At 45.8% G+C, this 11,585-nt stretch overlaps 1 protein-coding gene across 1 annotated transcript; it reads right to left on the bottom strand.

The window, feature by feature from the left end:
• Nucleotides 1–1,583: 1,583 nt before the first annotated feature.
• On the bottom strand, nucleotides 1,584–11,061 carry LOC119892330 (methylcytosine dioxygenase tet3-B-like). The gene is made up of 3 exons (XM_038704531.1): nucleotides 10,229–11,061; nucleotides 2,294–2,353; nucleotides 1,584–1,697 (listed from the first exon to the last, which is right to left on the bottom strand). The coding sequence occupies exons 1-3, from the start codon at nucleotides 10,601–10,603 to the stop codon at nucleotides 1,584–1,586; spliced, it is 549 nt and encodes a 182-aa protein (XP_038560459.1). The 5' UTR covers nucleotides 10,604–11,061.
• Nucleotides 11,062–11,585: the final 524 nt, after the last annotated feature.

The following is an 11,585-nucleotide window of genomic DNA, read 5'->3' as shown; positions in this document are numbered from 1 at the left end:
TTTTTAGACAGTATTACAGGGGAAAACAATGTGTCAATTCATGATTGGAAAAACATGAGTTGAAGTCAAGACCAAGACAAACACGACTTCAAGATCAAAAGGAAGATCTGTGCTAAACGGGCTGGAGCGTCAACGTGAGAACCAAAACCCCGACTACTGGTACAATCATCGTGTCACGCTCACATTTACATTAACCATCAGATCGCAAGCCGTGTGTCAAAGCACGAGGGAAACAGAGCTGCTCTTCTTTACTGACTGAGTGGAAACCTTACAGAGCAGTAAATACATCGAAAGCCAACGCTGAATGGAAGAGGTGATGTCAAACCCTCCACTTCCTGTACTACACAAATACACACATATGCACACATGTGCGGTGCCGGCTAGTTGGTCACGTGACCAAACCTTGGATGCCGGACTTGAGCTAAAATTAAAGCAATGATGACATCAGACATTCAGTGTTGCCACGGAAACTAGGTCAGCGTTAACCCTTTGCGAACGAGGCCGGGGATTCCACGCGAGCCCAAACACATCATTAACACACGTTCCATCTGCCGTCACGTACTCGGCGGTTTGAGTGTTTCTGCTCTTTCCCGTCAGCATGTGAAGTTCATTTCACGTATACGGAGGAAATCCTGTGTATGGGCGTGGACAACAAATCACGCGAGTGCAGTCTGTCTTTCTTTGTACCCTGTTGTGGTAAACTCCTGATTCAGCTCCGTTTCCTGAACAGCAAAGAAAACCACCAAACAAACGCTGTATGCTGTAAAACTGAAATTAAACACTGAACAGCTCGACTCGATTGCCACACGATGTCTTTATGTTCCAGCTGCTGTGTGGGTCCTGAAAAGGCGTAATTATACTGTACAACTCCTTATTGAAATTGACAAACACAGTGCCCTCAGTTTGTTGGGTGTAGACTGTTTGCCTTTGTGTAACCAGGGAAATGTTTGACAAGGAAACAGATATATGACTCCACCAAGGACACACACAGTAACTACAAACAGGAGCTCAGGAGAGAGAACACAAACTTGTTAAACACAACTCTCCTCACAAACGGACAGTTCAGTGATTTTTCCCCCCTACCATCCAGATGGTCGTTTATACCATATAGGGTTTGGGGATTACAGCAGGCTTAGAGGTTAAGCTAGAACATGTCAGTAGAACTGAACTAAACCCATTCATGCCTTTTTAAACTGCCTGACTAACCTGTATTTCATGTCACGGCAGCGACGGAGGTGAAGGCATTTGCTGGCATATGTTCTCGACTCATTTCTTGTTACTTCCACATGTCTAGGTTTACAACACCGAAATGTTTCACTGTGCATCTGATGTCAGGGGATATCACACGAAACTCATAACTCAGACAACAGCTTGTTTGGTGCTCAATAAATCCTCATCCTCCTTGTGAAGCCTCGCCGCTCAAACTTCCTTTCCACATAAACACACAAGCGTGCCCCGGCTCGGCTAAGCTGTAGAACAGCAGCTCTTAGCGGCCACACGCCACAGGTTACTACGCCCGACAATCACGTACGCATGCGTGACCCACTAACTTTTACTCCCTTTACCTCATTTGACTCCAGAACCTAGGAGAAGAAGGACGGCCCCCCCCTCGGCTCCTGAGCCAGCGCATCGGGTTCCTCTCCTCCTCCTCCTCCCTCCTCCCCTCCCTGGTCTCTTGTATCTACACATGCCTGGCTCTGGCACCAATCAGCGGGCAGCGTGGGACGCTTTAAACTGAGAACGCCGCAACTTCATCACTGAGGCGCCAGCTCACCGGCACTTGGAGATAAAGCCGAAGTAGCTGCTTTAATACAGTCAGCTTCAGAGCGGGGCGACTCGGATGGGAAGACAGCTGCCTTAGACGGTGTCTAAGGCATCTTTATTCCACCTGGCGATGATATCAGGGCTAATATAATGAGCTCGTGTTCGCCGAAGAGAGCAGCAAATAGTAAAATGAAATCCTAGCGACACAGCGGTCACAATCACAGCTTTTCTGCGTAACAGGTATCAGTGGTTAATCCCATTCACACAAATACTTACACATATACTGTACATTCATAAAAAAAATCACCAGAGCGGAGTCACATTTGTAAATATGCGCGTGTGAACAGACATACATAGAAAGAGAAGAGAGGAAGTGGTCGCTACGTTGACTGACAACCATAGTTCTCCTCGTAATAGCCTCGCTGCACTGATGAACCAACAGCTGAGAACCAAGGCAACATGGACAGAGATCACACACACAGATAACACACAACAGTCACAGAAACACAAACCCACTGCCCTCTCTTACCTCAGCTGCCAGTTCAGGGTTCCCCGAGCAGCCTCGACTGTTGTCTTCAAAATAGTCCACCTTTACAGCCATTCAACAGAACGAGAGAGGGGGGAGCGAGAAGGAGACGGAGAGAGATGGGAGGGGGGAGAGAATAACAATCAATAGAATAATGCGACAAGGGCCTGTGTTCAAAAAGACTTCTCATTAAGGACAGCGCCAGGTACATGATGCACGCCTTTTCGCACACACAGTCTCCACCGTCACTCCTGTCATCCTCAGCAATCATCAGAAAGCGGCCGTGCACACAAATCTCCTTTCTTTGATTTGTGCTCAAACAGTGAGCCGGCACTTCCCTCTGCTGCTGGGACAGAGAACGAGAGACGGCAAAGCGAGATTCACTTTCAATTATAGAATTATGTAATGTCTGTATCCCGAACCCCTGGCGCAGCCTTCCTAATATATGCATCACACCGGTCTGCATAACCCAGTTTTTTAAAGGGTAAATTGGCAAAAACGTGCACAAGTGTCAGTGGACGGCTGAGAGTCAGATGGAATAGATGTTAATGGTTCATCAAGCAGGGCTGATTACTGTCAAACAATAGCATCTTTTTATTTGGCACAGCATGCCCCCCTTGTCTACATGGTCCTGGTTGTCTCAATGTTAAATGATGTGTTTTGTCTCGAGCTGTTCCCCAGTCCCGCCAACCTCACCCCCCCACCACCACCCCCTCTCCACCCACCCACCCACCTATCAATCCTAAAATAGTCTGGAGTGATGAATATTTACCCTGCAAGCCTCTGAGCTGCCTTGGTTTGTACTCCTCCGTCCGCTGGCCAAATCCCCATCAGAAGAGCTCCCTCTCGTCTTCACCTCTATCCCTTTCTTATCTCTTGCTCTCTCTCTCTCTCTCTACCTCTCCACTCTTCTTTCTCGGTCTCTCTCTCTCTCTCGTCTGTGTTCCAGCAGCCCATTCAGGAAGCCATCTTGTGTTTTTAATCTGGTTTTACATGAGCCCTCGTACGCACGTTCTCTCTCTCTCTCTCTCTCTCTCTCTCGCTTGCTCTCCTGCTCTACCCCCCTCCCTCTCTCTCTCTCTCTCTCTCTCTCTCTCGCTCGCTCTCCTGCTCTACCCCCCTCCCTCTCTCTCTCTCTCTGCTAGTATGGCAATAGGTCTACCGCACACTCACACAAGGTTTTTTTTTTCCTCTGTGATCGCTATCACTCCTTCCTCACACTCAATTTTTTTTTCTCTTCTCCTTCTGCATACATGATGTGAATGCCCTCTCAACCAACCCCCCCCCCCCCCCTCTCTCTCCAAACACATAGACTCATGAACAAATACACACACACACACACACACACACACACACACACACACACACACACAGCTCGCCGGAGAGACGTCACGCTACAGATAGCACACAAAGGCAGTCCGTCCACCAATCAGAGGCCAGGCTGGGCTCTGCTGCTAGGGTGAAATCGAAGGAGAGCAAGTGAGGGCGTAGAGAGAGAGAGAGAGAGAGAGAGAGAGAGAGAAATTGGAGCTAGTAAAAAGAGGTTAAAATAAAAAGGGAAAGGGTCTGTGAGTGTGTATTTGCCTGTGTGTGCAGCACCATAAAAGAAGGGCTGACATAAAGAAACAGAAAGAAGGTGGACGGGATGTGTGCATGTGTGTGTGCATGTGTGTGTGCATGTGTGTGTGTCGGTGGTGGGTGGGTGGGTGGATGAGTGAGGGGGGGTGGGTCCTCTCTATGCTTGTCAATTATCTCCTCGAACTCGCCTTCCCTAAACAATGCCTCTGGTATGTGGTATCTCTGAGCACCATCTGTGCAGGGCTGCCTGCAATAACTGGACTGGACTCACCACACGCACACGCACACACACACACACACAGTCACACACACATACACACACAGATCCTCTTAAACTGCCACCCTCTACCCCCCACCTGACAGCAAAGCACACAATTACACAGCAAAGCCCGACATGCTGACTCAAAGCAAGTGAAACGAGCACAGAGAGTTTATAAGAGTAGTACACACTAAAGCTACGGACGCGCCATAAGCAAAGTTGTCACATCAAATCATCAGCTGTGACCACGTATACAAATCAGTGATCTGCAACGTGCGTACGTGCAAACACTACCAAAGCTGCCGGGGGTTTGCGTTTCCTTCACGCGCAGTCTGTGACATACCGAGCATATTTTGGAAGCCTGCGTTCATAATGTTTACATTCAGAGTGCGAAAGATCATTTCCAGCCTTTGCAAACCAGAGGGTTAGTGCACGTTCTTGCCAGACTGCTGGACATAACAACAAATCAGCAGCCGGGCAGCCTAGATGCATTTTTCTCTCTTATTTTTTAAACAAAGCCTTCTTGCAAAACTGTCACCGATCAGCCTTTTGTGAAAAGGGAAGTTCAACAAACACAAATAGTGTGGCAAAGCGGTCTGCTCAGATATGAAAAACAGCAAAAGACGTGCAAGAGTGAAAAGGGGCTAATGAATATGTAACCGCCGGGAGGACGAGACAAAAGTCAGCGAAAGTTCAGGCAGGCTGGCGAAGACGCAAGGCGAGACGGGCGGACAGCGAGAGGCAGGCACGAGACACAGAGGGAGAATCGAAAAGAGAGAGGCAGCTGAAGTGTGGCGTGGTGAGGCGAGGCAGCCACACAGTGACACAGCATTTGTGGTGTCTGTCTGGCGCTCTCATATGGCATGGGAAATCCACTCTGCTGACGTCAGACGGGCCACGTGTGTGTGTCTGAATGCAAGTGTGTGAGTGTGTGTTTATGTGTGAGCAGAGGCGTGTTTGCAGAAAGCCGGACGGCGAGAGTGGCTGCAGTGGCTTTAGTGCGTTTCGGGTAGTTGTAGTACTCGAAGCGGTAGTCGTACTAACAGTAAGCGTTTCAGGGAAGGCAGCAGCATTAGCAAGAGTAACTTTGGTTATGACCGATGTATGACGAGCTGGTGGGAGAAATAATAATACGAGTTTAAGTAAATCATCTAACACTAATTGTTGGAATGGGGTAAAAGTACAACAAATAAAAAGGTATAGAGAAAGCAAAAAGGGAGTAAAACATCCTCTGCTACGTATTTATCTTACGCCAGGCACCACCTGTCAGTGGAGGCTCGTCAGAAACACGTACAGTGTCTTTGTGAAAGAAACTACTGCAGCATCAAGGGGAAGAAACCTCATCTAGAACATTCAGACTTTCGCAGCCTTCAACAAACTCCTGCCGATCACTGACGGAGCGTGATCGCACTCAGACGCAGATCCTACCCGCTCCTGCACAGCTTTATGATCCTGATGTACACACATGCCTTCAGCCACAAACGTCCTGTCTGTTGCTTTCATCTACTCACATTAAAAAAAAAAAAAGTCTCCGCAAACCTGCATCAAACGCTTCCACCTGCTCACCTTCACCTTCCTTTTCAAGTACACAGACACATTCACCACACACACAGACACAGACACAGGAGGGAGGCTCACTGCAGCCTTTTCTGATGGAAAGGAGAGGATGCTGGAGTTGTCTGCCTGCAATCAGACTAACTAGCTTAAATACTGGTATTAATTAAGCCAATCTGTCTTACTCTTTTTACTGACTTTACCATTGCGGTCACCTGTCTAAAGGGCTGCAACTGCAAAGAAAACTCTGAAGCCACACTAAGCACATAACTGTGAGGTTGTGTGAATGTACAGGCTCACGAGTGAAGCACATATTTCATGGCCATATTTGGTCTGTTGCACCAACGGTACATTAAACATATTACAGAGGTTAAAGCTGCTGCTCATATTCTCATTGAGCTTCAGAGCAGTTGTGCCAGGAGAAGATGGAGGACAGAGTTGCCAGGCAATAAGGAACTCAGCTGCTACATTCATACGGAGGTCAGCGCCCAGAGACGGAGGGATTGTGTGGGGGAGGGGTACTGATGGATGAATGGACACTTGGTTAAGATTTGTTTGCTGGGAAAACGCTTCGCCAAACTGCACGTCTCCTGATGCTGCAGCTCGCAGCACTCACCTCTGTCAGCGGAGACAGAGGATCAATAAAGATCTCTGATGGTAAATAGTGGTATTTTGGAATGAAGCTGTTAATCATTCTGTAACAATCCTGAACATCTGATTAAATATCAGTATCGACAGAGGCAGGGTGAGGCCACAAGGAGACTTGGCCTACCACTAGAGACTGTTGGGAACTATGATAAATAAGAAATATCTCACAATCTAGTAAAACAAACTGACTGAAAATCCCTTTTTGCCCATGTTACATTTGCACATTACTTATCTGACATACACAGAGCAGCCTGTAATGAGTGCAACAGATGAGTTTGCTCAAATATTATAAGCCTGCAACTGTGCAGTTAAATAAGGCTAAGATATGCTCCAATATTAAGACTCTAAAGCCACAGGTAGCAGCTCAGTGAGGCTGTGCTTTGAGCTGAATGCCAGTGTTCAGCTCAAACTTGAAAGGTCAGGGAATCAACATCTACACAAATCATCAGTTCAGTAGGATGTAGAGCTCCCTCAGAGGTCAGGCGTTTAGAAGTACGGAGGCTGTAAACTTATATTAACCCTCAGCACGCCTTGGGCCACCAAATAGTGACAATAGCCCACGTTTTTGTCCCATAAACCACTAAAACAATTTGTTTTTGTTGATTTAATACTGAATTCCTGTAAACTGCTTTTCAGGAGACCATTATGTGCTGCTGCTGCTGCCACTTTAGAAACCTCTTACCAGACAGAACAGTAGATAGAAGGCGAGTAAAATGGGCGATAAAGGTTTGGTTCAGTAGGATGTAGAGCTCCCTCAGAGGTCAGGCGTTTTGAAACCTTCTATTAACCCACAACAACAATAAGAGCTTGTGAAGACAACAATGGTTACAGTTAGGAAAGCTCTTGTCTCCCTCTCAGCTGCTGAAGTCACATGACCAAGACATGATCCTAAAATGTCACACTGTGATGTCCACTGTTTGCATTTGTGTGAATGACTATGTTTTATGCTCCTCCTTCTTCTTCTTTTTGTTATTACTATGTTTGTGAGTGTGACAAGCTCTTCCATTGCACAGTAGTCTAGTAAGAGGTATGTTATGTCCTTTATGTCTCTCTTTTATTTCTTGGGCCACCAAATAGTGACAATAGCCCACAGTTTTGTCCCATAAACCACCAAAACAATTTGTTTTTGTTGATTTAATACTGAATTCCTGTAAACTATTCTCTCTTTGCAGGAGGCCCCATGTGTTGCTGCTGCCACTTTAGAAACCTCTTACCATATATAACTTGCATTTTCTTATGACAGATCTGCATTGTTGCTTTGGAAATGGTTACAAATGATATGACATAAAGTTTAATTAAATAATATTGCCTTTCAAAAACTATGGTACAAACCTATTAATATCATCTACCAGCTCCTTCTCCTGCGTCCACTCCTGGGTCACGCTTTCAAAGCACAGTCTGATTTTTCCAGCTGACCATTTACTCCGTCCTCCTACTTGACTTTACCGCCCTTCCCCCCCGTCTAAGACGCTGATGCATGTACAAACACACAGAGCCACACACACACACACACACACACACACACACACACACACACACACACACACACACACACACACACACACACACACTCCAACGTGCGCTTCCATTAACACACAAGTGCACACTTTAAAAGAAAACATGCACTCTTTCTCTTTCTTCGCACACCCACACACCCACACACACACACAAATACAAACTGGCCTAAGGTTAACCCCCCACACTCATTTTAAGCCTCAGAGGTCAAAGGACAAAGCCCAGGCAACTGCAGGAATTCTCCACTTCTTCTGTTTGGTAGCCCTCACGGTCTCTCAGCCATGCAAACACACACACTGTCCACTCACAGGCTGTTACAACAGACTTTTCACTGGTTTATCTTTAGAAGAACAGTTAAGCAGAATGTGAAACATCTGCATAAGAACATCTTCTTATCCTCAGCACACACGCGTACACTCAAGAGCTGCAGCTCTGTGTATTTTATAAAAGAAACTAAGGCTTATTAATAGGGACAGTTCTTTTCTTAATTGATGAATCTACTGGCTATTTTCTATTCACTTAGAAATAGCATATACTTACGCATATCACAATTTCCCAGAGCTCAAGCTGACGTCTGCAAATGTTTTGTCCAACAAACAGTCCTAAACCCAAAAAGGGTCTCAGAAAATCACCACGTTGGAGAAGCTAGAACTAATGTCAAACAGTTGGACATAAACTTTCTGACAAGAGGCAAATAGAGAAATCGATTCAGCTCTAAAAGAAACGCCATTCAATTGATTAGTACACAAGTGTTTCTAGTTAGTGTCAGGCAATCCCATCAACACATATAAACACTTCCACAACGCTTCAAACCACTAACTGTCACCGTCTCTTGCAGGTTTCTGTTAACAGCAGACATAACTGAGTGCTTTTAACCATGCTTTATAGTTAGATAATATCCTATTTGTTTTAGTAGAGTGTAATCAGTAATCGTTTAATCATGTTTGTAAAGCACACAGCGTTGCATCATTGTATGAAGTGTGCTCTATCAGTACAGTATATTTGAGTTGGCAGGACAATCACCTCCATCAGTTCCTGCTCTGTTAAACAGTAGTTAATGTTCACAAGCAGAGGCAGAGGAGTCGCCACGAGGAGAGTAAAACATTAAACGGCGGAGTTGTTTTAGATTTATGTCTTAGTGCCACATCTGTTCGCATCTTAGTGTGTGTCATTTGCAATTTGGGTAAGTGCTATATAACATACTCTACATGCAATTTGAATTTATGACATGTGCAACTTGCTAGCCCTCTACCCTCAGCCTGAGGAGAAGCATGTCTAGGCCTGACAGATAAGGAATGCAGTAGCACCAGCAGCTTCAAAAGCTTCATGCTATTTGTCTGAATGGACATCTCAAACAACGTGTTTGTCGTGTCTGTAGCAGTCTGTAAGGAAAGTACTGCAGCAAGCGGGTGGAGGCATACTGCTCCCTTCTAGCCTTCCGCTCAACTACCTTTGAGCGCGGCACTACAGCGCCATACCCGCAACTGAAAGCAGAATACGCTTCTACCGAGAAAACCCCCAGTGTGAGTGTGTTGTGGAGTTCAGAAAACTGAACTTCAATAAACTTCCCACATTGCTCTCTACATTATGCTCAGTGATGATCAGACAGACATAAGAACAAACTAACTTTCTGCTCTCTGAATGCTCCTATGAGACAGTAATAAGCAGGTACTGAGAATGGTTGTATAGATAAATGCATGCTTTTGTTTAAAGAGAGGTGCTGAGCAAACAGCCCTGAATACTGATATTTTTTAACCTTTTTTTTGTGCCTAATATTTGATCATTTCCCTTCAAAGACAATATGGGCTTTGTGATCCCAATACTTTTTTGTATCTTTATACCCGGGTCCTCTTTTCACATATGTTGGTGTCAAAATGACTAGTAGGTACAAAAGATTTTGGTATCTGTAGATGTTTCAGCGGGCAGCTGTGAACCGGCAGCAGCGGCTGCAATGTATTCCTTCTGACGTCTTTTTGCCAGCGACAGGCTCAGACTGTTACATCAGGTTTCGGACAACATCGTGGAAAGGATCCCTACGAGTTAAACCCGGTGACACCCTTTGTTTTTAACAGGAAACAGAAGTCTCGCTCAAGGACAATTCTCGGAGAGAAGAGTTTGTTTTGTAGGAGTAACGTTAGGAAATAAAGTCTTGCTAGCAGTTCCACAACAAGCTCCGCTCCCTTGCTTCCACCGGCGTTTCCTGCAACAACTTGCCCCTCACGAGATTTCAGAGCGAGAATTGTCCTGTCTGCTAATCATTCTGACCCCAAAATATGTGAAAATAAAACCCAGGTTTAAAAATACCGGAATGATAAAATTGGTACTAACACAGTATAACAATAACAATAACAAGTAATACTATCAGACAACAAACATATCTGTACCTCGCTCACATCCCACTCGTTCCGTCTCTTCTTCAGTTGTTCACATTTGCGCAGCCTGCAGATCTGCTTGCCCGTCTTGCGGTTCATACAGTTTGCGCAGGTACCACAGTTCTCTTTGCGGAGGCAGGGAGTGCAGGCACCACATTTCTTCCTCCGTTTTTTCTGGAGGTCAACGGCAGCGTCCAGGGAGGCATCGAAGGGAGACAGAGAGAACAGCCCTGCTTGCTGGTGTTCAGTCTCAATATATTTGCTCAGAGGAGATGTCTTCTCTAAGGACTTCCTGTGCAAGTAGACAGACTGAGCTTCTGCCGCGTCCATAGAGAATTCATAAACGTCCTCAGGTGGCGGGCCAGGCCCCGCCCTTGGCCTGGGCATGGTGACTGTCCTGCCTTATGACTATTCTGTCTCTTAATTGGGGGGATTGAAAAACACAGTTGAACACAAAAAAGCAGTTTAAAATCAACACCAGATACCATCCAAGTGTGCCATCAGTAAGTTTGTCCGGTCTCAGCAACAGTTTGGCTGGCGTATAACTTGTCTTGGATCAGTCTTTGCTGTTGACTTTGTCTATCTAGTTGGAGTCCCCTCAACTTGAGTGAGCTGTTGCGAAAAAAGTTAGCGTAACGTTCACCTCGTCTTCTAGTCTGAACCCTCCAGGGACAACTTCCTCATTATATCGTGTTCTTGGTCACCCGGGTGGCCCTGGAGAATCAGGATGGTAACTTCCAGTATGGGGTCCATCTTTCCCGGCTAGCCTGAGGGATGGCTGGCGGTCCACCACAGTCTGGGCAGTGTAGCTGGAGCGTGGGGAGTCATGGCAGTGTCTGACCAGCCTGGGTACAGTCTGGGAGTGTGCAGAGAGAGCAAAGACAAAGAGGGATAAGACAGAACAGTTTAAGATAACGCAAGAATGTGAAAAAAAGAAACAAATATTCATACAAATCTCTTTTGTAGCCTTGTAGTGGGGACTGAGTGTTAATGTCTTAAGGTAGATGTCTACAGTAAATCTCTCCAACTGTTCTTGTAGCAGACAAAATTCAATCAATCTCATTTCAGCTGGACCAGGATATACTGTCAAATCAACTTCAGTGAACTCTGACATGCGATTTTGCATGACTAACTGCAAAACAAAGAGAATCTGAGAGTCCCAAAAGGGAGGAAGCTATAATATTAGCCATGCACCACCAAGGCATGTGTCTAATCCACTGCGCTATCACCACCCTTTCCTCTTCATTTCCATTTTTTTCCACAAACAAAACTGGCCACAACCCAAAATAACCACGGAAAGCCGTCACAGACATTCAGCTTCCTGCGCCGCTAATCTTGTGAGGACATGCAAAAACTTCCTGGTGTCACA

This window comes from Micropterus salmoides, unplaced genomic scaffold (genome assembly GCF_014851395.1).
Source record: "Micropterus salmoides isolate LMB-PRFRI ecotype aquatic unplaced genomic scaffold, ASM1485139v1 Ms_hic_scaffold_7, whole genome shotgun sequence".
Taxonomy (NCBI): domain Eukaryota; kingdom Metazoa; phylum Chordata; class Actinopteri; order Centrarchiformes; family Centrarchidae; genus Micropterus; species Micropterus salmoides.
Note: the sequence above shows the minus strand (reverse complement) of the source record. Positions and strands in the feature narration are given on the sequence as shown.

Bases quoted from the DNA above. Each gene is read 5' to 3' on its own strand.
- LOC119892330 (XM_038704531.1), bottom strand. From the start codon at position 10,603: ATGCCCAGGCCAAGGGCGGGGCCTGGCCCGCCACCTGAGGACGTTTAT. The intron at 2,354-10,228 runs GTACAGATATGT...ATGGCTGTAAAG, and splicing joins ACGAGTGGGATGTGAGCGAG to GTGGACTATTTTGAAGACAA. The intron at 1,698-2,293 runs GTAAGAGAGGGC...GATTGGTGCCAG, and splicing joins ACCCTGAACTGGCAGCTGAG to AGCCAGGCATGTGTAGATAC.